Genomic DNA, 27,672 nt, shown 5'->3' on the forward strand with positions numbered 1-27,672 from the left:
GCCTTCCTCAAAATGCGGCTGCCGTAGCCGGGATTTGCTCGCGTGACCTTCGGGTCAGCAATCGAGCACCATAACCACCAGACCACTATAGCGAGTGCACATATAATGTTGGTGTCGAGGTAACTTCGATAGAAAATAATTAAGAAAGCAGTACCACTTTCACAGCATAGTGTATGCAGTGTATGCTAGTGTGAATCATTAGAAACCACTGTAGAGTGAGATGTTCTCACTGAATTCTCACTTCACTCCAAGTTTCAGGTACACTGTTTAGTTTGAACACTTAATCAAAACAGATTTCTTTAGGCCCTGTAAACACTGCAATGACAGCAGTTGTCTGCACCCTGCACTTCCGCACTGGCTTATGCGGGCATATCTACCACACACCGTAGTCATAGAGATAGGACGTTGTCAAAGAACCCCAGGTGGTTGAAGTTATCAAAGCCGCAGTGGAAGACTTGACCACCTGGGGTTTCTCTAACATGCATCTAAATCACAAGTACACGAATGTTACTGCATTTTGCCCATGTCGAAATGCGGCCGCAGGGGCTGGGAATCGAACCAACGATCTCAAGCTTAGCAGCACAACACCTCAGCCACCTAAGTTAACATAACAGGTGCGTGTTACAAGGGTGGTGTGGTCCTCAAGGGCCGCTTTGCAATAGCATAACACAACACGGCTATCATCATCAGCTGTGTTCAACCTTTCTCAGTGAATAAGCATGGCGTTTGAGTAAAGCTCGCCTCATCTGATCTCCTGTTTGTCACACCCAAAAACGATGTCACATATTAGTGGGATGCAGGAAAACAGGCACGAATAGTGTAAAAGCAGCAACCAAGAGAAGTCTTTATTTGAGCGAACTTGTGCCCACAAAAACAAAACCAAGACACGAGCCGCACAGTGGCTGATAGAGAGCCGAGAAGAAGCGTCGCCCCACAACCGACTGTCCTCGTTCGATTAAAAAAAAGAAAACGGCTTGCACACTCTCCTCGCCCTCTCGCATGTTCATCATCGGGCTTGACATCGGCACTTGCGCAGAACTTATTCTGATGTGCCTTGCTTATCTGAAATGCCGCACTATGTAAAAAAAATCCGATAACTAAACACGTGCGCAGGAGGCGAAGATAACCAGTTCGCTAGCATCACGCGTGCCAGTACTGTCACATGGTCATGGCGATAATGTCCACAGAACTCGGGCCGAAAAGAACTGAACTGCTTATTGGGCGAACTTGAGCCCGGCGAAAGAAGTAGCACTCAAAGTGAAGCAAAAGCGGCAAGCACAGACGCTTTGTTACGTATGCTTTGTTAAATACGTCCATAGTAATACTTGCTTTTTTTTTTACCGCCAAGCTGTTATGGTTGAGGTTTGCCGTGTGTCGTAGATATAAAATTATCATTTCCATGAACCGGCACATGCCCTCTTCGTCCTCTTCTTCACCGCCCTCCTCTTCTGTTTCGCTCCCAGAACACGTGCGTTGATTTGTCCGGCGTGGGACGCAATACCTCTGATGAGCGAAAGAACGAGTACAAAGAAAAAAAGACAGGGAAAAAAAGAGAGAGGGAAAAGTAAAGTGAAAGTAAGAGGGAAATTCTCAGTGAAAAAAATATCTTGGCATGGCGGGTCTCAAACCCACGTCACCAAGATCTAAAGGTGAGCGTCATAACCACTCGGCTATCCAGGCACGCTAGCAGAGAATGGCATAGCCTTGTATAAGCATAGTACAGCAAGGGATGGGAAAGGGAAAAGTGGGTGGGTGAGGATGGAAAGGAGAGGAGAACGAGTTTAAAGAGAGAGGGAAAGAAAGAAAAATAGAAAAGGAGAAATAAATAGAAAGAAAAGGGAAAGAGTGAAAAAGACAGGAGAGGGAAAGAGATAGAAAGTGAGAAATAGATAGAAAGGGAAGAAAGAGTGAAAAAGGCAGAAGGCGAGTGAGAGAAAGAGACATAGGAAGAAAGAGAAATAAAGAGAGAGAAAGGGAAGAAAGAGAGAGGAACGTATAGACAGAAAGAGATAGAAACACCGACTAAAAATAAAGAGTAAAAAGAAGAGAGTGAGCATGGCGATGTATCTTATAGTATAGCGAGGGGTGGGAAAGAGAGGTGAGAGGGTAAAAGCCTAGCCAAGCCAAGCCAGGACCAGCTAGGTGCCCACCAGCTCTGCTGTTACCCAGCCTTGTGCGACTTAATGCAAGCTGTTTCCTTTTTATACATTGTACAGCATGCGAATTGTTCATTTACACTGACTTCAAAATGCATTTTGCTTTTGCTGTCTTGTTGCCACAGTGAACCTGGGGATGTGGGGCTTGTCAAGCTGTTTTAATGCAGCTTCTTTTTTTTTTTTGCCTCGTCTCAGCCACTTAGTGTAAAACTGTACCTGACAAATAACACAAACTCAAACTCAAACTTCCACGCGTAGTGTGAACTAGTGATAAAAGTTTCAGATGTTGATTGAAAGTTGATTGATCTTTCGTACACATTTTTCACCCGTGATACTATGGCTACCTGTACGTGAGACACATTTCATTAGTATGTATTCAGGCCGATATGATTACCACATTTTTTTCTATATTTCACGAGCGAAATTTGCCTCATGTGGATGCCTAACAATGATGTTGAAAAAAATTTTGTAAGTTTTTACACCGAAACAGTGATATGATAACAATGATGTTGACGAATGAACGAATGCTTTTCTAAATCTCGTGTTAAATAAAAGCTGCTGTGAGGTTTTGAATAGTAATTGATAAGATGTTCCCCCTAAATGTGGCGTACCTCGTACACTACTCACTAATTGAAACGCGACATAATTTTTTTTAGTATAAAAACTGCAGTGAGCAGTTGCTCATGATAATCAGATCGTGTCGCTGCAAATCTGGCTACTAAAGGTAACGCTGGCTCTGATGTAAGCACTCAAGTCAAATTACATCGACATGACACGAACTGTAGACGCTGGAAATGAAAGTATGTGCATTACTTAGCCTTAAATTTGTGCGTTTCATTTCGTGGGTACTGTACATACATCATCGGTTACCCACTGTATGGCTGCTTTTGCGATGAGTCTGTTTATAGTTGAAGGGACAAACTCCCTCGGCAGAGAACTTAAGGGCTTTAATACAGCAGAACTCATTCTTGACCTGTGAGTACACAGGCAAAGCCAAACGCGTCTCGAGCACCTGCACCGCTTGAGCATCTGCGCAGCAACTTCTTCCTCGGAAGTTGCAGCAGTTGTTTTTAATATAAATTCAATATATATATCAATGTCATTCCTTTGGGATCTTCGGTGTTACCCAGTGCCGTTTATGTGTAATTTATGGCACACTGATTACACACCTTTCCTTAATGTGCGTGCAGAAGGAGGAACCCACCTCGTCGCCAGAAGCTTCACCGAGGAGGTCACCAGCCTTCGAAGATCAAGATGCTGGTGACCATGCAGCAACGCTTGCCCACCGAACACCGAAGAGGAACACATCGCCACCACCAGGTGCTGCACTTCATTACAAGGCATACGTGCACAGTTAATTTTACTGCCAGCAGCTTCTTTTGGCTTTATCAATATACCGCTGCTCTCGGCAATACCTCATATGGCGCGTCCAGTGCTTATGTGTTTTAGCTCGCATCAAGTACAGCTGCACTCTGACCAGCTTTGAGCCAGTACAAAAAAAAAGTTTCGCCATCTCCCGCTAAAGGGGACCATGAGGCGATGCGAAGCCGGAGCACTTGCACGATCGCGTTCCGTTGGCGTTCGTTGGGCATGCTACCGACCTCGTGTCGTGGAACGCGAAGAGGGACACTACGCGCGTCGTGTCTTCCATCTAGCCGGGCCGTTAATTCTCACAGGGCGAGCGGGGAACGCGGTCGACATGCGGGCGAGAGGGGGGGCAGCGTAGGAGAGGAGAGAGAAGGGGAGGGGACGCGCATGCGCTCGAGCTCATCGCGGCGTTGTGCAGGAGAGAATTTCGGCATGTCTAGCCCGCGTTTCAGAGGAAGAGTGGAAAGGGGGATGGGAGATGGAAAGTGGAGAGGGAAAGTGGAGAGGGGAAAGGGGGAGGGTGAGTGGAGAGGGGTAGAGGGGAAGGGGAATTGTGAGGGGAAGTGGAGAGGAGGTATGTGGAGAGGGTATGCGCATGCGCAGTGAGGGTGGTCACGCCGCACACCACCACCACCACCGCCGCCGGATTGAGCTCGACCTTAAGATACTTCGCATCTAAAATGAAACACGCTGCAGACAAGCAGATGGTGGCATGATCCATGCTCAAAAGCCACATTTACTTGCGCTCCAGTCTCTGTATTAGTATATGAGTGTACTTGAGTATTGCTTGTTCACATAGCAAGTTTAGCATTATTACATTGAAAACACAGTTGAATGTGGTTATAACAGTTTAGAACTCGGTTATAGAGCTCACGCACTTAAAAGTTAGTTTTCTACATCTGGTAATTCTATATACTCAGTCTCTCCTCTGACAAACCCAAAACCTTTGTGAAGCCTTCACTATAAGTGAATCTGTTATTTGGGTGAAGATAACGAGTGTGAAAGTAATCGATTTACTGAAAATAAAACGGCACGTAGATAGCAGTAATCTTTGCACGTGGCCCTTGGCGTGTTCCCGAGCATCACCGAGAGTGACATTCTCCATGCACCAGATTGCGTGGGCTTTCCATTGCAATGCAATTTTGCTTTGGCGCTAAATTCATTACGATCAAGCAGTACATATAGTACCACTTTAGTGGCAACCTTAGCAATTATTCCAGGCTGGTAATCGTATAGTTTTCTTTTGTCAGCAGCCTTCAGACAGCATCTAAGCAGGTGATCCATGCGCCATAGTGGTTGGCAGCATACAGTATACAGTACTCGCGGATTGAAACAGGACAATTTAGGGCTAAGTAACGCACATACTTTTGTTTCCACAGTCTTCAGATTGGGTCATATCAGCGTAATTTAGACTTGAACATGTAGATTAGAGCCTACCTTATCTTTGGAGACCAGACTCGTCGCAACGTAACGTCGTTATGTCCAGCAATTGCACATACCAGTCATTATAGTAAAAAAATGATGTCTCATTTGAATCTGTGAGTACTGTATGTACTAGGTCCATGGCACCGCAAGCCCAAGGACGTTCCTACATCCTCTGATCTCAGAGTATATGCCAAGGAGGCATGCATTTTAGGTCGTGCCGTTGTCATGCGTCACTTTCCGAGAGCGGTGTTAACAGCAGCTTTGTTGTTTTTGTTTTTAGCTAAACGGCTATTTTTGTGAGCTATGCCTGAAACTTCCCCTTCTAAATAAAACATTGTTACCCGGACGCTCTTCCCCATGAAACACAATACCTCTATAAAGTGTTTTACAGAGGTTTTGAACGTTTTAAAGATGTTTTACAGAGGTTTTCTGTTTCACAGCTCTGTACCGAACACTACCTGAAATTAGGCTTTCTTATGCTGTCTGAAATATCACTGCATCTGGAATGTCAGCACAGTGCAAATGCAGCACACAGTCAAACCTCAACATAACAAATATGGATGTAACGAATTATGAGTTATAACTAAGTAAATTAAAAACAGTCATCTAAGTGATACAGTGTTGCAAATGAACGTTTATAACAAATGTTCATATATAATGAACCTTTCATATATAATGAAGTTTGTTGCAATTAGGTTTGACTTCATGCACCGCAAGATGCATCCAGAAGTGAAAGGGGCAATGTGACGTTTGACCTCATAGCAAGCATAATGAAAACCAACAGATAATGACGCCTAGGGAGATATACTTTATATTCAATCAGTTGATCAATCATTTACATAGTACAGTGTACTACACATGTGATCAGCACACTTACGCATAGAGGACATTAATTGTACTGTTTCAACTGCACGTATTGTAGTAATTACAATATAAATGTAAAGTGGACAAAAAGACAACTTGCCGCTAGCAGGGACCGAATCTGCAACCTTCGGATAACGCACCCAATGCTCTACACACAGGGGATATTCAAAGTGTACAGCACCATCTGTCGACAAGCCCCAAAGCTCGATCCGCCATCTTTTGCCGGGCGCGAAAACGAAACCAGTTGCATATCATGGCCTCTCAGGTGCTAGCTGCTGGTTTTTTGTCTTTGCTCAGTGATGACTTCCCACTGCTTCGTGCACTGTTCAGAGAACGAGGGAGCCGTGACAATGCTGGGAGCGAGGTAACACTGATTTTAATGTAATGTATTGATTACCCGAACGAAGAAAAATAAAAAGTACCGACGCGAACTTGTTTCGTCAACAAGATCGGCGCTGCGCTTTGGTTCGGGAATGACCGGCGCATGCAAAAACGTTGTTCAACCTCGGTTATTTCCCCGTGAAATTTAGTTGCTCGCCTGCAATATAAGCTAGACATGCAGAACAAAATTTCAGTACTGAATATACGGATTTTTATGCACACGGATGTCGCATACCCACAAGAGAGCATGATTGATCAAGATGCTCTCTCGATCGGCATTGCAGATAAACAAAAGCGATGATTTACGTATATAAATGTGTGCAAGGCTCCATCGATGGCTTAGGCTGAGAAGCACATGTATTCAAAGATGAGTGACACACACGTTGCTGTGCATATCCGCGAAATCAGTGCCACCACGCGAGACTCGATCGGCGCTAAGGCCCCAATAGGCATCTGTATGCAAGCTTCACAAGGCAGTGTGCAGCGAAGTTCGTAGTCCGCATGCTGCACCTGCGCATCGCTTTACACCCCCTTATCTCTCTTCAGCTTTCTTCAGTCAGCATGCGCTGCAGGACACATTAGCTAGAGTTACGAAGCCCATACAGTGGATGGAGCTTGCTGTTCTGTAGATTATCGCACTCATCATTCCGGTTATCGTGGGCCTTCAGTATGCTGTTCGCAATAGCGCACGGTAATGCAACGCCATCGTGGGATCTGAAAGCAAAGAGTGCAGTATTGTAAAAATATATGTCAAGAAATGCACATGTATAGCGTTGCAAGAAAACCAGGGTGACAATACTAAATCCGCGCAATAGATCACGTCCACAACGCATTATAAACAACTAGTGTGTCGTAAAAGAGCACTACGCACCTGAGCCGCTCTCTTTGTATACAGTTGAAACGCACAGGTCAGTCTTGTTTGTTGTTTGTTTGTTTGTTTTATGGCACACCGCTCACACACATCTATGCCTTGCTTCTTTTGAAAAAAAGTATGAAACACGCCATTGCGTAGGCTGTAGAGATACGTGTGGCCACAGAAATGAGCCGAGAAAAGCAGCACAGCATGGCACATGTCGTGCAGAAACAACGGGGTTTCGATATTTGACATGTGTTTATGACTGTGTTTATAATCGCAGTGGGAAGTACAATGGAGATGTATTGCAGTACAAGGTTGTGTTAGAAGCTTGACAGTCACATCTATACTCAGCAACGAACACTTTTCTTGAATGCCTATGTCAGATCAGAAGCACGCATCACTAGAGAACAGCACTTTGGCCTTGCGAAGCGGTGCCCCTCTTGCAGCTGCTGTCCGAATGAGTTTTAACAGCAAAGCTGTTTAGCCAATCATTCCTTTTCCGACGAACCGAAAAACTACCATCATCATAAACAGGTATGTGCCTCAGAAATTGGGTAAATCCTGATGCTCACCACTGGTCCACTAAAAATGAAGAACAATTAGCCCAAGAAACGGGTATATGCCTCAGAAATTTGTGCGGCCTATCAGGAAACTGTCATGATAAAGTGGTATCTGCCACAGAAATTGTATAAATCTCACTACACACAACTTCCACTAAAAAGGAAGGAGGCAACAGTTAGCCCAACAAATGGCTGCGAAGCAACGGCGGCGAGCTGAAGACCCTGAGTACGTACAACGAGAGAATACTAGGGAACGGGAAAGGCAACGGCGGCTGCGAGAAGACCCCCAAAGCGATGGAAGGCCTACGCCAACGACAACGTGCCCATAGACCTATGAAAGGTGCGAACGCTTGGTTTCAGCGCGAGTTTCTGTCTCTGGAGTTTGGACAACCGTGTCATGTCTGTGATTGCCTGTGGTTAACTCTAACCTCTCTGCACTGAGAATCAACGCAGAAACAACCTAGCATCATTTAGCTAAGGCCTACAAACAACCTAGAAGCAACCAGATTAGTCTTCACAATTGTCCAGTTTTGCTGTTTCAAGCTTTGCTCCGATATTGTGTTCTGATTGATCTGTGGCAGCACAGTGAGGTACGTTGACCATTCGGCGCTGGATTCCAAGAGAAACTGCACACCTTTTTGGTCCGAAAGCTCCGCCAACGACTGCTTGCTCAGCCTCTCCGTGGCCTCTCCTTATGGAGCCGCTAGCAGACGCTTCCGCGATGGCACCCAGCGAGAAAGGGCGGACACGCCCAGTGTTGCTGGAGCACCAAGCATTATGGACATCCCCTATTACGCTAGGCGGCAGTCATCATGGTAGTAGTGGGTGACAGAGTGAAAGAGCCGGGCCAGGAACAGGCGCAGGACAGCTTTAGTTGCAGACAACGAAATGTATATTGGCTGCTTGCCTATGACGTAACACAAAACAGCAAATCATGTCTGAAATGTGTTGGCACTGCTCTTCATGTCACTTCTGCCTTTCTGAAAAACTGCAGTCTTTGCACGGGTCTTTGTAGTCGGGTATAGTACCTTCGTAGGACCAGCGGACTTAGGACACCCTCTTCGGCTTAAAGAAATGTTGGCGGTGTTGTCGAGGAAACAGGAACGGTGTCATTGGGTACTGGAACTGCCGGGCTTAACACTTTCAGGGTCAGTGACGTACATGTACGTCCTCCACAAACACCTTCAAAATGGTCAATTACCTACATGTATGGTACCACTTGTTACGTTAAAAAAACCCGCCTTTTTCGATCATTTCTCTTGCTCGGCATGTGCTGCCACACTGAGTGAATATGTGGAATTTTTTTTCATGCACCAATGTCTCTCCGTAATTTTTTTTTAATGCTTTTCTACAGCGGCGCGCCGGCTATCGCTTGCGCATCTGGGCAGGCGGGGCGGCTAGTTTTATTTTTGTCCATTAGGCGGTCACCGCTTCTTGCATCCGCAAAACTGATGGCTTTCGGGTTTCAAATCTCTCACAGAGTGACCGCTTGTTACTCTCTCCTTTATTGCTCACCAAGGCGCGATTACATCTGTTTCTGTGCAGGCGCTGAATTACACAAACCGATGCCACCGTGGTTGCGTTTCCTGTTTTGGGGACTCACAAAAATTTATTGGGTCTCGTTGGCGCTAACACGAAGGATTATTATAGATTCTTTCCCTCATTTTGCTTTCCAGACGGGCCCACAACGATACAGTTTTCCCCAGTGCACTCGCCCATGCAGATCGCTTACGCTATGGAAGTGCGCGCTGGTTGCTCTGCTGCAAGTGAGTCGAGCGGCGATTCCTCCGATGTGGACTATTCCCCAACTGCCGAATCAGAATCTGATTCATTGGATGTCTGCCCTTCAGACGAGGATTTACTTACTGAGTTCAGACTCGGATGATGAAGGAGCGACCTCCCAAAAGCGTGCGCGGCGAGACGATTCTGACTGGATCAAAGGTGACTATTCTCCATCTGTGTTTCCATTTGACGCCACTCATTCTGGACAAGTGTCTCCCTCTGCATTGCCAGTAAATGCGAAAGAAGTAGAGTACTTCAAGCTTTTCTTTGATGAAGAGCTAGTCTCGGAGATTGTTGCGGCAACGAACAAGCATGCTAATAAGAAGGTTCAAGAGCGCAGCCTTCCCCGGAAGTCACGCCTGCGGTCGTGGCAGGAGACAGATGTTGCAGAAGTTTACTGCTTTCTAGCGGTTGTGCTCTTGATGGGCCTGGTCCGGAAAAATACCCTGGTAGACTACTGGTCCAAGGACACCATGTCGGAAACTCCATTCTTCCGGTCAATCTTTTCAGTCAAGCGTTTTTGCCTACTCCTGCAAGTGCTGCATTTTAGTTCACTCACTGATAGAAAGGACCGCCTAAGAGCAATCAGACCGACGATGGAAAAAATAGAGGAAAGATTTTCCGCCTTTTTTGCTCCTTTTCAAGACCTGTGCATCAACGAGTCCTTGATGCCTTGGAGAGGACGACTTTCTTGTCGACAGTATATTCCTTCCGAGAGGCACCGGTTTGGAGTGAAGACGTTCGTGCTTTGTGACGTTCATACAGGCTACATCTTGAGATTCATTGTCTGTACCGGAGCAACTACAGGTGTGACCATTACGAAGGAGCTGGGATTCACAGGCTCCGTTGTGGTAGAGCTGCTAAGGGACTTTCTGGACAAGGGGCATTCCCTTTTCGTGGATGACTGGTACACCAGCCCAGCACTGTTCAAGTTTCTCCTCAGCAGGCAGACAAATGCTTGTGGGACGGTGCACGCAAATAGGAAAGGGCTTCCAGAATTTGCTAAGAAGCTGCAGCAAGGTGAAGTGGATAGCTACCACTCAAACGCCATGTTGGCGCTGAAATGGCATGACAGACAAGACGTCCACATGCTGTCCACAATGCACGGCGCGGAGCTTGCCGAAGCTGAAAAGGTGGATTGGAGAGCGGGTCAAAAGAAGAAGATGCCGAAATGCGTGCTAGAATACAACAAAAAAATGGGACTAGTCGACAAAGTCGACGTGCAACCGAGCTTCTCCAAAAGCATAAGAAAAGCAATGAAGTGGAACAAGGCATTTTTTTTTCACTTGCTGGACATGTCACTGCTGAACGCTTTCATTCTCTTCCGTGAAAACACCGCGTCCACTACAACGTTTGCGGACTTCAAACGGCAGGTAGTGAGCCAGCTAATCGAGGAGCATCACACGGAGAAGAGCAAGCGGGGAAGGCCAACTGGAGACCATCCTCTGAGGCTGACAGCGCGACACTTCATACAGAAGTTGCCGCCCACCGATGCTAAGAAAAACAGGACCCAGAGGAGATGCCATGTCTGTGCCAACACCACTCGGCGCAAGAAAGTTCGCAAAGACACGCGCTACATGTGTGTTGAGTGCAACAAAGCACTCTGTGTGGAGCCATGCTTCGAGGACTATCACACGCTGAAGAGTTATTAGATTCACAGCAAGAACATTTTTTTGTTCCAGAAAAGTACTCTGGTGTGTTCATTTTTGTACGTCTGTGAAAACTATGTTCATTACAACACATCATTTTTATTTTTTACAAGTCCTATAAGTGTTCTTTAGAATTTTGCTTGCTGTCATCTCACGAATAAACCACGTGTATGTAACCACACAAACGACTTTTTTGTCACTTTGTGGTCACCCTAAAAGATTATGACAATTTTTTAACAGCAAAGCTGTTTATGCTATCGGTAACTTGTGCTCCGTCATGCAAAACCCCACAGGTGGGTATGCGCAACAGGAATTGGGCAAGCCCCCCTACCGAGTACAGCAGGTGCGAGCGTTAGGCGAAAACTCTGCTCGGTGAAGTAGAGCACGTGAAACACGTGAACGAGAGAAAGAGAGGAATAAAGGGAATAAGGACATAAAAAGATAAAAGACAGAGAAAAAGAGCTAGAATGAAACAGACACGAAAAAGAGATAGAAAAAATGCTAGAAAGAGATTGAAAAGTGCAAGACAAAGAGAAACAAAGAAAGGGAAGAAAGAGAAATAAAGATAGAGCGAGAAAGAAATAGAAACAGATACAGAAAAGAGATACTAGAAACAGAGAAAGAAAACTTCAGGCTTGGCACAACTGGTGCGAAGCCACCATAATTTTTTTTTCTAAATAGATTCGTCCGAAGAGTTTTAATCTGCAATAAAAAAAATATCGACCCTGAGGGGTCGAAACGAAAAAAATCGGCCCTGAAAGGGTTAACGGCTCCTTTCGTGCTGATGCCTGCTGTTCCCCGTTGTCGGATCAGGGCGGTACTGAATCGGCAGCCTCCCCCTTTGAAGCCACAGGTGACATAGGTGCCCGCCCGCAAATCTGGTCCAAGTGATGCTGGGTTGGCCCATCTGGAGTGTCGGCTGTTACCAGTTGAGAACTCTCAGTGGCTTTGATGATGCCTGGACACCAACGCCTCCCGTGGGCGAAGTAGCACACCCACACCGGGTCCCTGGAAGGCTGTGAATAACCCCGAGGTAGAGATGGCACTCAAGTATCCAAGCATGAACGAACTTGGTAATTAAGCAACATTTCCGAAGGAGACTTGCCACATAGTAAGGGGGGGGGTATGTCGGTAGCCTAGCAATACTCGCGCGTTTCGCTTCGAAGTCTTTCACTATCAAGTGTTTGAGAAAGTTCTGTCCCTGCCGGCAGCAAGTTGTCTTTTCAGTCCACTTTACTTTCTTCACTTATATATCGTAAGTACTGCAACACAGTTAAAACAGTTCAATTAACGTGCCCTATACCTCCCTAGATGTCACTATCTGTTGGTTTTCATTAAGGTTGTACTATCAACAAAGAAACGAGCCCTTACAGTTCTCTTCTTTCGATCATTCGTAGCGAGGGTCTCGTTTCGGCAGACTTGATGCCTTCAGGTACTAGTATGCGAGGGCTTCGAGCTGTCTGCTCATTAAAAAAAAGAAGATCACGTGCTATGTGATACCAGCTGGCAAAAAAAAGTGTGTTCCACACTCACCGTCATGGCTACGAGCGGTGCTGACTAACTCTCACCGGTTTACATGCACATAAATACCCCATAAAACAAGAGGACGACTGCCGCCGTTGCTGAATTGGTAGAGCATCGTGCACGTTATCCGAAGGTTGCAGGTTTGGTCCCTGCCAGCGGCAGGTTGTCTTTTCGTCCACTTTACTTTCTTGGCAATCTTGTCGTAATTACTACAATACAGTTAAAACAGTACAATTAACATCCCCTATAGCTCTCTAGACGTCATTATCTGTTGGTTTTCATTAAGGTTGTATCAGCAAAGAAACAATCCCCTAAAATTCTCTTCTTTCGTTGACCTCATAGCAGACACCTCAAGTTCGATAGATGCAATGACCACCAGTTCGTTACGAAGGAGCTATCATATACATGAGTATTGCCCAGTAAGTTCCCCAGTGCAACTTATTGAGAATAATTTGCCATGTCTGGCTTTGTTATATTTGATTGTAACTGTATTTCACTTTTATGGGTCTTCCTTTGTACACATCACAGTGTTGGCACTGTTTCTCATGACTACCGTACATGAGGACAACTTTTCTTGGCAGTGCTGTCAAAGCTACAGAATTGAATCATATGCCTGCTAGCACGCCATGAGATCGTATATACCTATTTACACGACTGTAGGTCGACCCACTTTACTTTAATTTGAAATCCGAAGTTGGGGGGTCGACTTACAATCGAAACCGAAACTAGTTTCGGTTGTAAGGTCTTACAATCGAAACCGAAACCAACGAGAAATTAGTCACGTTGTCGCATGGTTACGACATTCTGTTTACGTTACGGCTCTGTCTGTAACATACATCGTTTTTTTTTTTTCGTGTACAACCCGCACCTTCAGCAACGATTCGCGGAAAATTTTCAAAAAATGACCCACGCGTATTGCCGCGAAACTACCTTTCCTGTATAGCTTTAAAGCAATGCCGTGAAGCCACCTTTGCGCACAGAAATTCTAGCTTTTTTTTCAACGACGTCGTAAATAAATTTCGTTTATGAAATGCGCTCGCGCTTTTTTCTTTCTTTTTTTTTTTGGACGTGCGATATTAGGGGGTCTACCTACATTCGAGTCGACTAACAATCGTGTAAATACGGTAATTTTATTGGCAATCTTGTCATTTGCCCTGCTCAAATAAATACGGCTTTATTTAATGAGACTAGAACAGTTATGGAAAGTTGTAGGTTATTGTAAGTAAAGTTATTGTTCACTTTATAAAAATTTCCTCTTTATTTTTACAATTCTTAGCAAATCTTCTGCAAGACTTTTTTTCAAAGTAAACGTGACGCCCCTGATGTGTGTTGGTCCATGTGCGGCCACTAATTCTCCGTATATTTCTCTGACATTGAAATGTACACTGAACGATCTAAATGTGTCGCTCCCATTGATGTTTTTCATGGATATGTTTTTCTACATGTGTTAGCGCTGCGAGCTTGCAAAATCGAAACTGGAAATGAAATAAGCTGCAAGCTGCCATAATACTAGCGGAGTATCATAAATGTGCAGAAGCCCCGCCTCTCTAGCCTTCACTCCACTGCCAAGATGAGCTGCCTCATACCACACTATGTAGTAAACAAATGGCACATACAACGTGGACAAAGCAAGTGGGACACCACATCTGTCCGTGTCGTACGCACCGTTTCTTTACTTGGTAACACGCAACACTACCTAGCCAAATGCCATTCACCTTTACTACCACGCTAGCTGGCTTATAGGGGTTCGTGCTTTAGGAGTTTATTTTTCTTGAATTTCGGAGGGTGTTTTTCGGAGTTTATTTCTTGACGGAAATTTGACGTACATCAGAGTTTCTTTTTCATAAGTCCCATAACCTCTGAAATTCAGAGTTTAATATTGCATTATTATCAATAGTCCAATATCTTACATGAAATAATATCTAAACACAAAAGCATCAGAACACACGAAGCGTATTTTAGTTGTCGGGAGGATTTTAATGCACAAACACATATACACACAAGCACAGACACTTGAATACAAAATACCTCTGTTTTTGCATATTAAGACCTGAAAGCTTGTTGTAATAGACGCGAGCATACTTTACAAGGTCTGTATATTCAATGTCTGGCACCCTCCAGTGACGCCAGGGGACCATATATCAAGATGTTGTCCCAGTACACTCCCCAGGGCCCTACGTGCGTTCATGTCTCTCACTCCGTGTGCGACAAGCCCTTTTGTCAAATGTGCGATAAGTGCGGTCTATGAGATACTGGGTTGGTCTATGGGATTTTTTCGGATTTATCCGAAAACACGGAACCCTAGTTATATGGTACTATCGCAAAGAGGCTGACGACAGTAACTGTGCAGTCTTTGCATTTCCATGTGAGCTTACTCCTGACTCTTGCATACCTATAAGCATCAGTGTTGCCAATCGTTTTGCAGCTTCAGCTTCCAACGATGTCGGCGGCAGCCGCGACCAGACGGAGTCGGAGTCTGAAGATGGACGTGGTGGTGCTGTGCCGCTACAAGTGTGCCTTGAAGTTGGCGAGGTGGGTCACCTTCCTCTTCTCTCCTCCAAAGAAATGCTGGATGGGGAACAAGTGAACTTCTAGGGCCTTACGTGGCAAAACCGCATCACATCATTTGGATCTCACACTGGTAGACGTAATATCGATGTTCCTTGATTAACTTAACTCTTCAGTTACGTCTCATCCAGTCATATGAGTGAAGCACAGCAGTGCCAGGGGTCTCAAACACGTGGTCCGCAGACGTTTCGCCAGCAGCCTGGCTCACACGACTGTCTTCGTCCCATATTCTTTTAATTTTCTTAATAAGTACATTCATGAACTACAAAGACATGACTGGTCTCAAGCATTCTTTTCGTTCGGCACCCCATGTGGTGCGGTTCCATGGTAATGTTTCGAAACATTACCGTGGAACAATAACTATATATATCAGAATCGGCGTCCTGATTTTCAGTCATTCTGGTGATCAGTGTCGATACGTTTCTCGATACATGACGTGAAACTCCCCTTCAAATCGAAATGATAGCCCGAGACTTTGTTGAAATCCGGATTGTCATGGGTTGTCAGTGATGGCCCTCTGTAAATAGCACAGTGCCGAGGAACGCTTTAAATAATGAGGGTCAGCATGATGACATCGATATTTCTCAGACCGCAGGACCCTGGGTCAACAATCACGCAAGCTCTGGCAGCGACTCGTTGGGTGAGAACCTTACTGCTCAATCGTATAAGTAGAGAATGTATGGCAGTACGTATTTCAAAAAAAAAAAAAAAACGTCATACAAGATTGGTTGCCTGGACTACTGCTTGCAGCACGTTCCAAACATAGTTTACACTTTATTGGGTGCGTCTCGTCCCCAAACAGGAAATAATCATCTGCCTACACTTTAAGACAAAAAAAAGGCATACTTTGGGCATATTTCTGCCACACAACAATAATCGCCATCTATCTCACTTATTTTCTTCACATTATCACTGCAAGCCAGGTATTTTCCTGTCACGAATGACGTGTGACACAGCACTCTTGAAAAAGAGATAAAGAGCGCACAGTTTTTTTAGAAAGGAAATGCAAGCAAGCTATGTTGCGCGGCAGAAAGACGCCTCAAACACTCTTGTTTCCCTTAGAGTGTAGCTCGGACTGTGTAAAACTATATATACACAGGTGCTTCCATGCGAGGGTGTGCCTTATTTTCTGGCACGCGTAAATGCTTTACCGTGCCATTTAGGACCTGTAATGGCACCATTATGTCACCACAAAGAGAACTGGTAGTGAAGCCAGTAAAAGGGCATCGCGGAGTGATTCTCCTCAGGACATGCTCTGAATGACACGTTTCACAATGCTTGCGCACAGCAATTGTAGAAATGTCTGCAAAATAAGAGTCAGAACCATAGAACCTGGTCTGACCAACTTCAGTATTTGATGCACATTGCATCCATCTGACACATGCACGCACACACACAAACACACACACAGTCCTGGGCTGAGACGTTGACTTCATGAACAGTTGTTTCTAAGAAGCCTGTCAACTTTTCAGTCGTCACCTGTAGCACCTTTGCCTAAAACCAGTGACGGGTGAATAGGTAGGTGTTCATTGTAGAATGGTGTGAAAAATTTTTTTCTTATTGTATCAAGTTCTGTGCAAGAAAAATAAGATGTGGCTTACTGTCAGGTCATCTCCACATGCTTCCCCACATGAACACTATGAATTCGTTTAATGCTTAGGTCGTGAAGGCCATGAGTATACTTAGTCCCCTTTTTTTCCAATTTATTTTCTAACTATAGACATTTGATTACTCTGTCAAAACTGCAGTGGACAAAAACAACAATGGCAGTGGTGGCAGCAGCAGTGATGGGAGGACTACAAAGAGCCAACCCCTTCTGTCGGCAGCGGCCATCAAGAGCGGCCGTCGCACGCCACTGCAGTGTCCGCTGTGCCCGTACACAACCCACAATGCAACCACCATGCGCGAGCACCTGCCCGTGCACACGGGCGAGCGGCCATTTTGCTGTCCCATGTGTGGCAAGCGCTTCTCCCGCAAGAAGTACTTTCGGGTGCACCTGCGCCTGCACGACAAGGTGAGTAGTGCAACTGCAGCTGTGATAAGAGTCTCTGGGAATCCCCGGCAGAAGAGAAGTACTAAGCGAGTTGGCCGACTAAGGAATTTGGCTAAGTAGCTTGACCTATACTTTCGAAGTTGTTGATTTCCTTTAGATAATGGAGTCCTGGGCCTCAGCTCGGGCTTGATGAGGAAACCACATCCCATGGAGCTGTTGCGAACACCTCTGCCAAATTTCGCAGTTGTGTGTAGCATGTGGAGTTCATGAATACTTCATAAACATTTGAAAAAGTAGAAAGCTGTGGCCTTTTGAAGCAGGCTTTACGTTCTTGCGCAATTTATACACTGTTGCATTGATTGCATCATAAAAAAGAATTGAGGTTTCAAGGACACATTTGCTTTCACAATATATAATATACATTATTATGACATATGGGTTAGCACTTATAGCACTGTGCCGGGACCTGTGTTCACAGTGCGAAGTCGGCAGAAATCTCAGTCGGGCCGCTGCATCCCCAAAAGCGATCATTCGAGAACACCGTCCCCAACCCGAACCAATGTCTTAACTCTGGCATACAATCAAAATGTCTGATAATATTATCTGGTGTTTTACGTGACAAAACCACATTACGATTCTGAGGCATGCCATTGTAGAGGGCTCAGGGAATTTTTACCATCTGGTGTTCTTTGACGTGCACAGACACCACACAGTACACTGGCCTCTAGCATTTCGCCTTTATAGAAAATGCGACCGCCGCAGTCAGGATCGAACCCGCGACTTTCGGGTTAGCAGCCGAGCACTGTAGCCACTATAAAATCTAAGCTTTGACGAAAACTCATCTGGCGAGGAAAGAACAAGACTGCCAGGCATGCTATATATAGGTGACTGGGGCGTAGCCAGGGGGGGTTGGGGGGTTCAAACCCCCCTTCCCCGAAATTTTTCAGTTTTGCTTGCGTATATATACACGCACACATACAAACGCATGTACAAACATACATAAAGTATAGTTGAACCCCCCTCCCCCCCAAAAATTTCTGGCTACGCCCCTGATAGGTGAGATGGGAAACTTTAAAAGAAGGCCGCAGCAGCACCGTAATCGCCAGAGGACACACGGTTTTCAATGCCCTGGCTGAGCATCATGCAAAAAACTGGACATACCGTAGTATTGACTGGCAATCAGCATAAGTCATCGAAAAACAAGAAAAAAAATTATCATCCCACCTGCTCCTTGAATCACTCTGCATACTACTACTGATATGATAAATCGGACACGTGGGTCCACTCCCTGAGTTATACGCAAGCGTATTACGTCTTTCAACGAATATATAATAAAGACTGCCATGCATTCGTTCAATGTGAACAAGGCATTCGTATTGGGTAGGATAGAATACTGGGCGAGTTGGTATAGATTCATCATGGCTAACAGCGCTGACTTTCAACTGAAGTAATATTGAAGAAAGTGAGAACATAAAAAAACACGAACTGAGCACTTCGTGACCAACCCGGCCTTGGCCCTTTATAGTCTATCAACTCAAATTACTTTGCGCAACTCAAGTAGGGGAATTCCAAGGGCTCGTGAAGGAAAGAAGGGGTATTCTAAGAGCAATTTTAAGGGTAATTTTTCAGGCAAATAACATCCCCTATACTTTCCTTGGCTTGATTGTCTGTTAGTTCTCACCAATATTAGTCTGCGCAATTAAGCATTGTCATAGTAGACATACAGACCGCAAAAGTAAAACGTAACCAGTAAACTAGGCACAAAGTAGCAGAAGATCTTATTCACTATCTAACAAAAAATCTTCGTTATCCATTAAGGTAATGGATGGACACATTGGGTTCTTCTCTTATTTATCCTTTCGTATTGGGTGCCAAAGCGTCAGTTCTGTTGTCTTGTGTTTTTTTAGCTGGCGGGTGTACGTTTCTTCAGCCACATGAGCACTATACCACCAATGCGAACTACAACCAGAATGCCTCACTCACCCATTTCAGAAGGGAGACAATGGCGTTTTCGGTGCCAGCGGCGACGGCAGCAGCACGCCGAGTGACTCGGCGACTCCAGCCAAGACATCTCACGAGTGCGAGGTGTGCGGCGAGACCTTCACGCAGCGCCAGCACCTGCAGAAGCATGCGCAGGCAGCACACGCGGTTGACGGGGCGGCGGGTGGTGGCAGCTCGGACGGCAGCAACGGCAGCAGCAACGCGTGCCCCAAGTGCAACAAGAGCTACAAGTACCCAGGGAACCTGCGGACGCACATGCGCATACACACAGGGGAGCGTCCCTACATGTGCGACGTGTGCGGCCTCCGTTTCACCTGCTCCAGCTACCTGCAGGTGAGACGTGGCAGTGTGGGGAACAGCTTGTCATCGCCAGCCATCATTTTTATTTATTTATTTATTATTTACACCATACTGCGGGCCATGTGGCCCAAGCAGGAAGGGCAAGGTGTAACACGGTCTTATCAGATCCAATGAGTGTCTGATCGTATTCAATCTGGTCCACAAGGTTGAACAATTTCCGGATTCGGTTCGCTCGGTCTACTGCATCTGCACTTGCATTTCATAGGAAGTAAGAATGCTTACAACCTCTGTAAAGGTTTTGTACAGTCTTTTTTTTTTACTTGCCTGGTTTTGCTTTTCGTGTGTGTGCGATTCCACATGCACAGGATGTTTCAGCTATCTTGCGCCTAGTATATAAAAAACACACATATGTGCCACGTGTGTCGAACTAGCCCAGTATTGTTCTGAGCCGCACGTCAGGATATTTTTTTCCAGTCTTTAAAGCTCGGTAAGTAACAAAAATTGCTTAATTAACCTTTAAAATAGCAACTCGAACGAAAAATATCCACTAGAAAAGTTGTAACGTTTGTTGAGCAATGTCAGATTATTTTATCAATGCTAATATAACTGTCCTGTTTCATTTTTTTCCAGTTTTTCTTTAGAGTGTGCGAAATTAAAAATTTACTTGGTGCAAGTTAGCTGAAACACCCTGTATATTTCTAAATTTGGTTTCTTTTTTTTCCAAGCTATGTCACATGTCTACGTATAAAATTATTCCACTTATTCCCATTAAATCTAGCTGAAATTTTGCGCCTATGTCAGTCTCTCTCTAGTTCAAGTGGCGCGGAAGTAGCCTTTAGCACGCCTATACTCACTCAGGTTACTTCGATATTGACGCGTGCACCATATAAGTACCATGTGACCTCATTACCCCTCCCAGGTTCACTTGCGGACGCACGTGCAGGAGAAGCCATATGCATGCCCGCAGTGCAGCAAGACCTTCGTGCACAACTCGGCGCTGACGGTGCACCTGCGCACGCATACGGGCGAACGCCCCTACCAGTGCCCCCACTGCCCGCTGCGCTTCAGCCACCTGCGCAACATGAAGCGCCACGAGATCTGCATTCACACCCACGAGTACCCACACATCTGCACGCTGTGCCAACGCGGGTTCCTCGTCGTCACCCAGTGGCAGCAGCACGTCCGCTCGCAGCACGGCCTCGAGTACAGCGACCCGCGCGACATGCAAGACGACTTTGTGCCTCGGCACGGCCGGAGACCGGGAGCCATTGCGAGAGCTGCAGTCACCGTAAGTCATGATGCAAATATGTAGCTTAGAGCGATACTGAACAAAAATAGAAAAAAATTACGAAAACATCAGAATTCTACTTGGAAGGCTGCGACTATTCCGATAAACAGAGTTTATTTAGGTATTTTCGGACAGTTGGCTGTATTTTTGGAGGATTGTCAGCTCGCGGCGGCTTCACACCAACATGAGCCGTGACGGCGGAGTCATCGCAACGGATGCAGGGTGCACGTTTTCCTGTTTTGCTGCTTCCCTTTCTCCACCTCTCCTTTACATCCCACTCTCCCCCTTCCACAAAGGTGCCAAGATGTGCCCCACTCCTAAGGGCTTTACCCCACCCGGGAGCATTGTTCGCTACCAGGGCTGTTCGTAGTGGTTCTAGGAACCGTCATGGGAGCTGAGCAGGTTGCAAATCAGCGGGCGACAGCTGGCACTGTTGGCACACTCAGTTTCCGGTGACATTAACTTCACCTCCTCTAGTTCATGCTGCAGCCACTAGACACGGCAGTTTCGTGCAAAACGCATTAAATTCATTAATTTCTACTAGTTTCCTGTCTGAAATTAAGATTGCGTCTACCGATTTCAGCACCCAATCTTTCATTTCAGGCTGACGTTTACATGTGTGACGCAATATTACATGTGTGAACATAACTGCTTGCACTACACAACGCCTGTATACGTTTTTTTCTGAAGCAGTTTGAAGCACTGATGTGGCTCTGTGGTACCGCCACACAGAATTGCCTGGGTTCGATCTTGTCTCGAACTGCTGATATTTATTCTTAGAATCCATTGTGATTTTTTGCTCAAGGACAACACCGCCGACACCGGAATTTCTGCAACACAGGCTCTTTAACACTCTCGCATTAATAGCTCTGTCTGCGGTGCATGAGAACCTTACCACAGAGCTCTCCACACAAGCAAGTTTTTATTCAGAGGCAACACAGTTTCTCTTCCATGTGCACAAGTTGCGCCCGCTAAGTTTGCTCTTTCCCCGAAATTAAAAGCCACGCCCAGAGGTCAGCATTTTGGCACAATCGTTGAAATAAAGCTGAAATCACAGAAAGTGTTTTGCTCATACAGGAGAGTAGGCCTTACAGAACACATTTGGAAAGTGCCAGAAGCACTGGGAATTCCTATATTACAGCACAAGGGGATTGTGTATCAAAGGCTACCGCGTAAAAGAGGCAGTCCCTAATGTCCTTGATATTTTGTCATACAAGTGCTTGAAGATCTAGGCCAATACCAATAAGGTATAATAATTAGCAGTACAGGAAAGTCTGAAGCAGTAAGCACATAGATTATGAACACCGATGTACTTTCGTCATTAAAAAAATGGCTGGATCTCCTGTAATCAAGTGTAGATGTAAGCATGAAATGGTTACCGGCAAAGCAGGCCACGATAATAGCCACACTCTTAAAATGGGTATAGTCCATGTTCGCGAACGCACACCGCACCAGTACTGTGCACTGATCCGTATGCACGCCATTGTTTGCTATCCCTGTGTGGTATAATATACTTTTTGGCTTTGCCTAGTGTACAAGGCAATCACGCGACGCAGGCCCGAAAGATTATTGAGCTAGAATGAACCTGTTTTGAACTAAACCTCATGCAAGCGTCTTCTCACCCAAGCACGATGCATGTGGCATGGTCACGCAGCTTGGAGCCATTTTTCGGAGGTAGCGCGACTCACCCGCGCCAGCCTCCTAGCTCAGGTGACCCACTCTCTGCACAAAAAGATGAAAATGAAGTGTACGGTGTCGTGTACCTGCCTTTGGAACATCACTGAAAATCGCAGAGAAAAGGTCAGAGTACGAGACGTTACAGTTTCAGTGATACAGTATTGCAAACAAACATTTAAGAGGAACTCGGAAGCAATATTTTTTTTTAAAGCTTGTTTGGGCACTAACTAGCATAAGTAATGAGGTCCTTTAGAAAGGGTCTGTGCCAGAGACCGCGCTGTTTTCAATTTTCTGGCTACATGCCCGGATGTATATGGTCTCGATTTTTTTTTTTTTCGCGCGAGTGCCAGGATGTTCTTGTCTGAATGCCCGCACAATCTCGTTTGAGTTCCAGGATGTCTTGTTTGAAGTGGCCGGATATCAGCTCTGGCATTTGGCTCAATGTTGTTTGAAGGCTGCCGACAACGGGAGCTAAAAGAATTTCATTCTTAAAACTGCAACAAAACAAAACACAGGGGAAAAAAAAAATCCGAGTGCCAACTGAAAGTTTTATCGCGAAATTGCGTGCTATTTGTTGGGCAGATACGAAGCACTGCACTATTGTGCATCTGCAAGAACACTGCAATTTCCAGGGAGGACAGGCCAACTCGCACCTGTCGCATCACTACCGTGATCGTGAATGAGTTCTGCCACTTGCCAACACTGCTATTTTGCACAGTCACAGGGGACGGGTACAATGGGAAACTACAGAAGCAGCCCATATCAGCAAATTGTCAGAAGCACGTGTTGTGCAGCCCTCAAATTGATTGAATTGCAAAGAACTTGTGTACTTCGATATGTGATGATAGGCTTATCTTTTTTCAATCATACTGTTCCTTCCTGCCCATGCTTTGTGATAGATGTCAGTATATAGCATCTGTTTTGGTATTAAAGTTTTCAGTTGGCTGTTGCCAATCATTGTGCGATTTTCTCTCTCATGTTTAGTATGGGTGTGCGAATATTGAATACGTAGTTGCTTTCAAATTGAATATCGAACTGAACTGAAAAAAAAAAAAAGCCGAATGTCGAGTATGAAAAATTTTACTTTCAGAGGCCTCAATCTTTACAAGTCCTCATGCAAAAAGAGTGGCTGCCTCATATGTTCAGGAGTATTCGAGAAATCAAATAGTAGATATTCTATTTACGAATCAAACTGTTTGCGTATCCTCGTATTCAAATATTCCTCATACTGAACTATCCTCATATTCGAGTAGTATTTGAGTATTTGCACATCCCTAGTATTTGGATTTGTCGTGTTGCCTTTTACTATGTGGGGCCATACGAGCTATTCTGGCTTTCCATTTTATTGAATCAATGCAATGTACTAACCATCAATGCCATGGTAGCAGAACTATTACAGCGCCACAGCGGCTTCTACTTGTTTTGAAAAAAATCCTGACAAAAAGTTTTCACCGAAATGAACAAGTGTGCACATTACCCCCATTAACTGTTCCCTCTCTTTCAAACAGATCAAACCAAGAGACAGTAGTCTACCAGGCGACACAGTAGCACCATCAACTGTACCTGGGACCTGAAAAAAAAATGCGATGATCGACTGGATATCTGGCAGGCCCTCCACAACAAACGGTGATACTGCACATCGTTGAGCTATGGACTTGCTACGTCGCTGTTACTCATTAACTCCGTGACTGATATTCACTTTGCAGTTGCCTTGCTGCAGTCACGGAACCGTTGTTGCAGAAAACTTGTCGGGGAGTTGGGCATTATATTCCACAGACATTCTGTTGGATTCAATGTTGAAAACCAGTTTTGTTATAACTTTTTGCTGGTTTGTCGCACTATAGCGCAAGTGAGTATCTGCCAAGTGTTATTTTGTTTGTTTTGGTTTGTTTTGTTTGTCACGCCAAAACAGCACAGCTCAGCATCAGTTAGTTTAGGTGAGCTTGTGTAAATCATTGTGCTGTTATAGTCATAGAGTGCAAACATGCCATTAAGAATAGAGTATTAAAAGTTTAATTAATGTTCCTATAGCCATGTTACCTGTTGAGAACCAAAGTTCAACTGGCCTTATGATCAGGCTTGAGGGTACATTGAACTAGTCTTTTAGCAAAGGTATTTTGTCAGAAAGTTCATTCAACCATCCTGTCCGATATAAATTAAAGTTTGGGACTTGACTGCATTTTAACTAGTCTGACAACATACTATTTTATCATGGACTTCAAATATTTTGTCCTAACAGAATATTCATTATTGTCCAGCTAGATTAGAGAGGCATATTCACATACACCTAGCCTGCTGAGAATCAAAGCTGGCCCGGCCTATGGGCCAGCGTGAGAGTTTTGCAGCGTCATAGCTAGTCTCGCTAAACTGTTTTTTGATAAAGTCAAGCTTACTGGCAATGCAATGTAAACGAAACTTGTCACTGTTCGACTGCTCTGCCTATGAGATAGCCACTTGTCTCACAAATTTTAAATTTAATATCACTAGCGCCTTTTGTCGCGTAAAAGAAGGCAATGAAGGTTAGCTGACGTTAGTTTAGGAAGCCACATAATCGTTACGCACAACTAAACCAGTAGATTGTAGAAATTAGTAAGCACAAAAAACGCATGACGTCTTGTTTGGAAGCAGTCGTAGGAATTTCGTGTCATGCTCACTTTTTGCACGGAAATTTTTTTTCTGGTGTGTCAGGCCTTTCATCATGCTACAGATAATGCTAGTGTCAGTAATTCCAGCTACATATAATCCGCTACACTAGTTCAACTTTGTACTTACATTTAGTGTTCCTCGGAAGTGCAAACCTGAACGTATAATTTCATGAATGTACTACCGTATCGAACGTTTAACTCTGTCCTCACAGATATGTCTATTCCGGGATTAATTTAGTCAGTACTGCGTAGCATTTTCATCACTTTGACGACGCGTAGAAAAAGCAGTAGCGCTCTCGTTCTTTAAATAGCTGTGGAGCTTTCAGCACTTACAGTACTGCTACTACGCAAACTATAAACACTTCCTGTCACTCCAGGACTTGCCATAACGCTTTTTACAAATATCGTACAAGAAAGAAAGGGAAGAGTTGACCTTTGTGAAGTGTAGAGTACAAAAAAAGAAGGAAAAACCGCCTTGAAGTGTACAAAGAAACGTTATCCCCGATGGGCCGGGGTGAGATTGCAGAAGCACAACCTCTCTTGCCGTCTCGTGATTCATCAGGCGCTATGCTTTTCGTCACCAGCTGTCAGCAAGGCAGGACGGAAACGTGCTACTACACGATGAATCTAGAAACAGCAAGCGAATGTTCAGAAAGTGAAAAGTTTGCTTTATCTCACCCCTTTTTCGGGATTTCAACTGCAGAAGTGTTTAAGTGCGAGTCACCAAACACTGCAGTGTAAGGATTTGTTACAGCAGACAATGTGGTTACAGTACAGCTAGCAGTAAAGGCAAATTGCTATTGAGTACAAACAGTTGAGATTCATGCGTGCAAATGGATGAGAATCACACAGGTGTGGTAATATGAACCATCTCAAGATCAGGCTCATAGAATACCATACTATAAATGCTATTAAGAATTACTGTATTTCAGAACAATACAAGCTAAAACTATTCTTACCCTGTGAGGTAATTATCAGCCATTCACACTCCTAATCCTCAAAGCTATTATGATAGAACCACATCCACTAGGGTAAATGAACAATGTGGCAGACACAATATGCCTTGCCTTTTAGCGCCGCTCTAAAGCTTCATGGCCCTGAGGTCCCAGGTCTTCAAAGTGTTGTCATTCCACAGTCAGCATCAAATGTTTACAGATCGCAAGGCTCCAGGAAGAAGCCGATTATTTCAACAGCCTGGCTCTATGCTTACTGGTCTGTACTAGTAGTATGTCGACCCTCAATGTAACAAATGTGGATATAATGAATTACGTGATATAAGAAAGTAAATCTAAGATAGTTCCTCCCCATATTGGTGTAACCATTGTCACGTCGGCTGTGGCTTTGCTATAGCGACATTTGACTGTGTACATGTAAAAAACTTAAGGTTGAACAGTTGTACTGGCTGCTTGAAAAGTCGGCTTTTTCCGTAAATCTCTGATCTTGGTCCTACCCCTGCCCAAAATGTTCATACCACTGTCAGCGCATTATGCTGTGTTACGAGAATGTTTTTCAGCGAACCAACTGGTTTACGAATGTTGAAGAAAAGTGCAAAGAAGTCCGTTGTTGCTTGTTGTTGGAAAATAGACCACCGGAGGATGTTCAGTCACAGCAGTACAAATGTTACACCTGCAATTTCGATACCTGGCACCGTTTGTAAAGTTGGACTACAGGTTTGCAAACGTCGGCATTTCTTTTAAATACGACTCGCTACTTTTCTTATAAATGTACACAGAAAATTTTCCTTTCATTTTGAGAAAACTTTTGTCTTTTAACTCCACTAATTGTTTCTTTTTGCAACCTCCAAAAATATCATGATGAAAATGCAGCCACTGAAATCTTTGAAATCTGTGTACTTGGTTAGACCATGCTTCTTGCATATGCTTGTAATGTATTTTTACCCTTTTTTGATGGCGATTACATATGTTGTCTAGTCTGTAAAGTTTTCGATTGTGACTGTTATCGCTACTCGCAAAGGAAAGCCGCAAATGTGACCATTGCCTAAAATATGTTATGGTATGAAACACTGTTGCATGTTTGTACAAAGCATCTGCTTGCAGATAGGATGTTAATTACTGCGAGAGAGATGGGAAATCATTCTCATTTGATAAAGTTTAAAGCATTTGAGCTTTGCATCAAGTTAAAGTTGCAAAATCTCTCTGCCGTCAAACAGCAGTACAACTGACCATGGCGTCTCAAAGTACCACATACAGCAGAAATTTAAGGATGCATTTTAAAAACAGAGCTAGGAAAATATATAGAGTTATGAAATGTGTGACCTATAGTATCGTTTGATCTGAATAGAATGTGTCAAATATTCTTTATTGTCGAGGTATGAACCCGAAAAATGAAAATATACATACTGGGAACATATCAATTACGTTCCGGTGGCACTAACATGCAAAAATGAAACGTAATTACGAGATAACAAGCTACAGATTACATTTTCCTTTCTGCATGTAGAGGTGTGTTTTGAAACATTTGATGATGTTCCGGTTTTGGCCAAGTGAGACTTGTTAAGCCACAACAATACACTGCAATTTTAAGTAACTTAAGTGCAAGAGGCGTTTCACATTGTTTATTACGGTTCCTATTTCACTCTGGCATGTCAGTGCTGATACAAACTAGTCAGCATCAA

At 44.6% G+C, this 27,672-nt stretch overlaps 1 protein-coding gene across 2 annotated transcripts in view; it reads left to right on the forward strand.

Moving 5' to 3' along the window:
• Positions 1–27,672, forward strand: part of LOC119404705 (piggyBac transposable element-derived protein 4) — a 34,253-nt gene extending 6,581 nt beyond the window's left edge. Inside the window, exons 4-10 of one of the 2 annotated variants that reach the window (XM_037671352.2) lie at positions 3,347–3,476; positions 14,991–15,097; positions 15,722–15,773; positions 16,882–17,147; positions 19,119–19,460; positions 20,347–20,715; positions 23,901–27,672. In XM_037671352.2, coding sequence (XP_037527280.1) covers positions 3,347–3,476; positions 14,991–15,097; positions 15,722–15,773; positions 16,882–17,147; positions 19,119–19,460; positions 20,347–20,715; positions 23,901–23,966 — 1,332 coding nt within the window. In that variant the 3' untranslated portion in view covers positions 23,967–27,672. Of the gene's footprint in view, positions 1–3,346; positions 3,477–9,286; positions 11,225–14,990; positions 15,098–15,721; positions 15,774–16,881; positions 17,148–19,118; positions 19,461–20,346; positions 20,716–23,900 lie in introns of those variants that run through there. The other variant, XM_037671351.2, reaches the window with a different exon arrangement.

This window comes from Rhipicephalus sanguineus, chromosome 9 (assembly GCF_013339695.2).
Source record: "Rhipicephalus sanguineus isolate Rsan-2018 chromosome 9, BIME_Rsan_1.4, whole genome shotgun sequence".
NCBI lineage: Eukaryota > Metazoa > Arthropoda > Arachnida > Ixodida > Ixodidae > Rhipicephalus > Rhipicephalus sanguineus.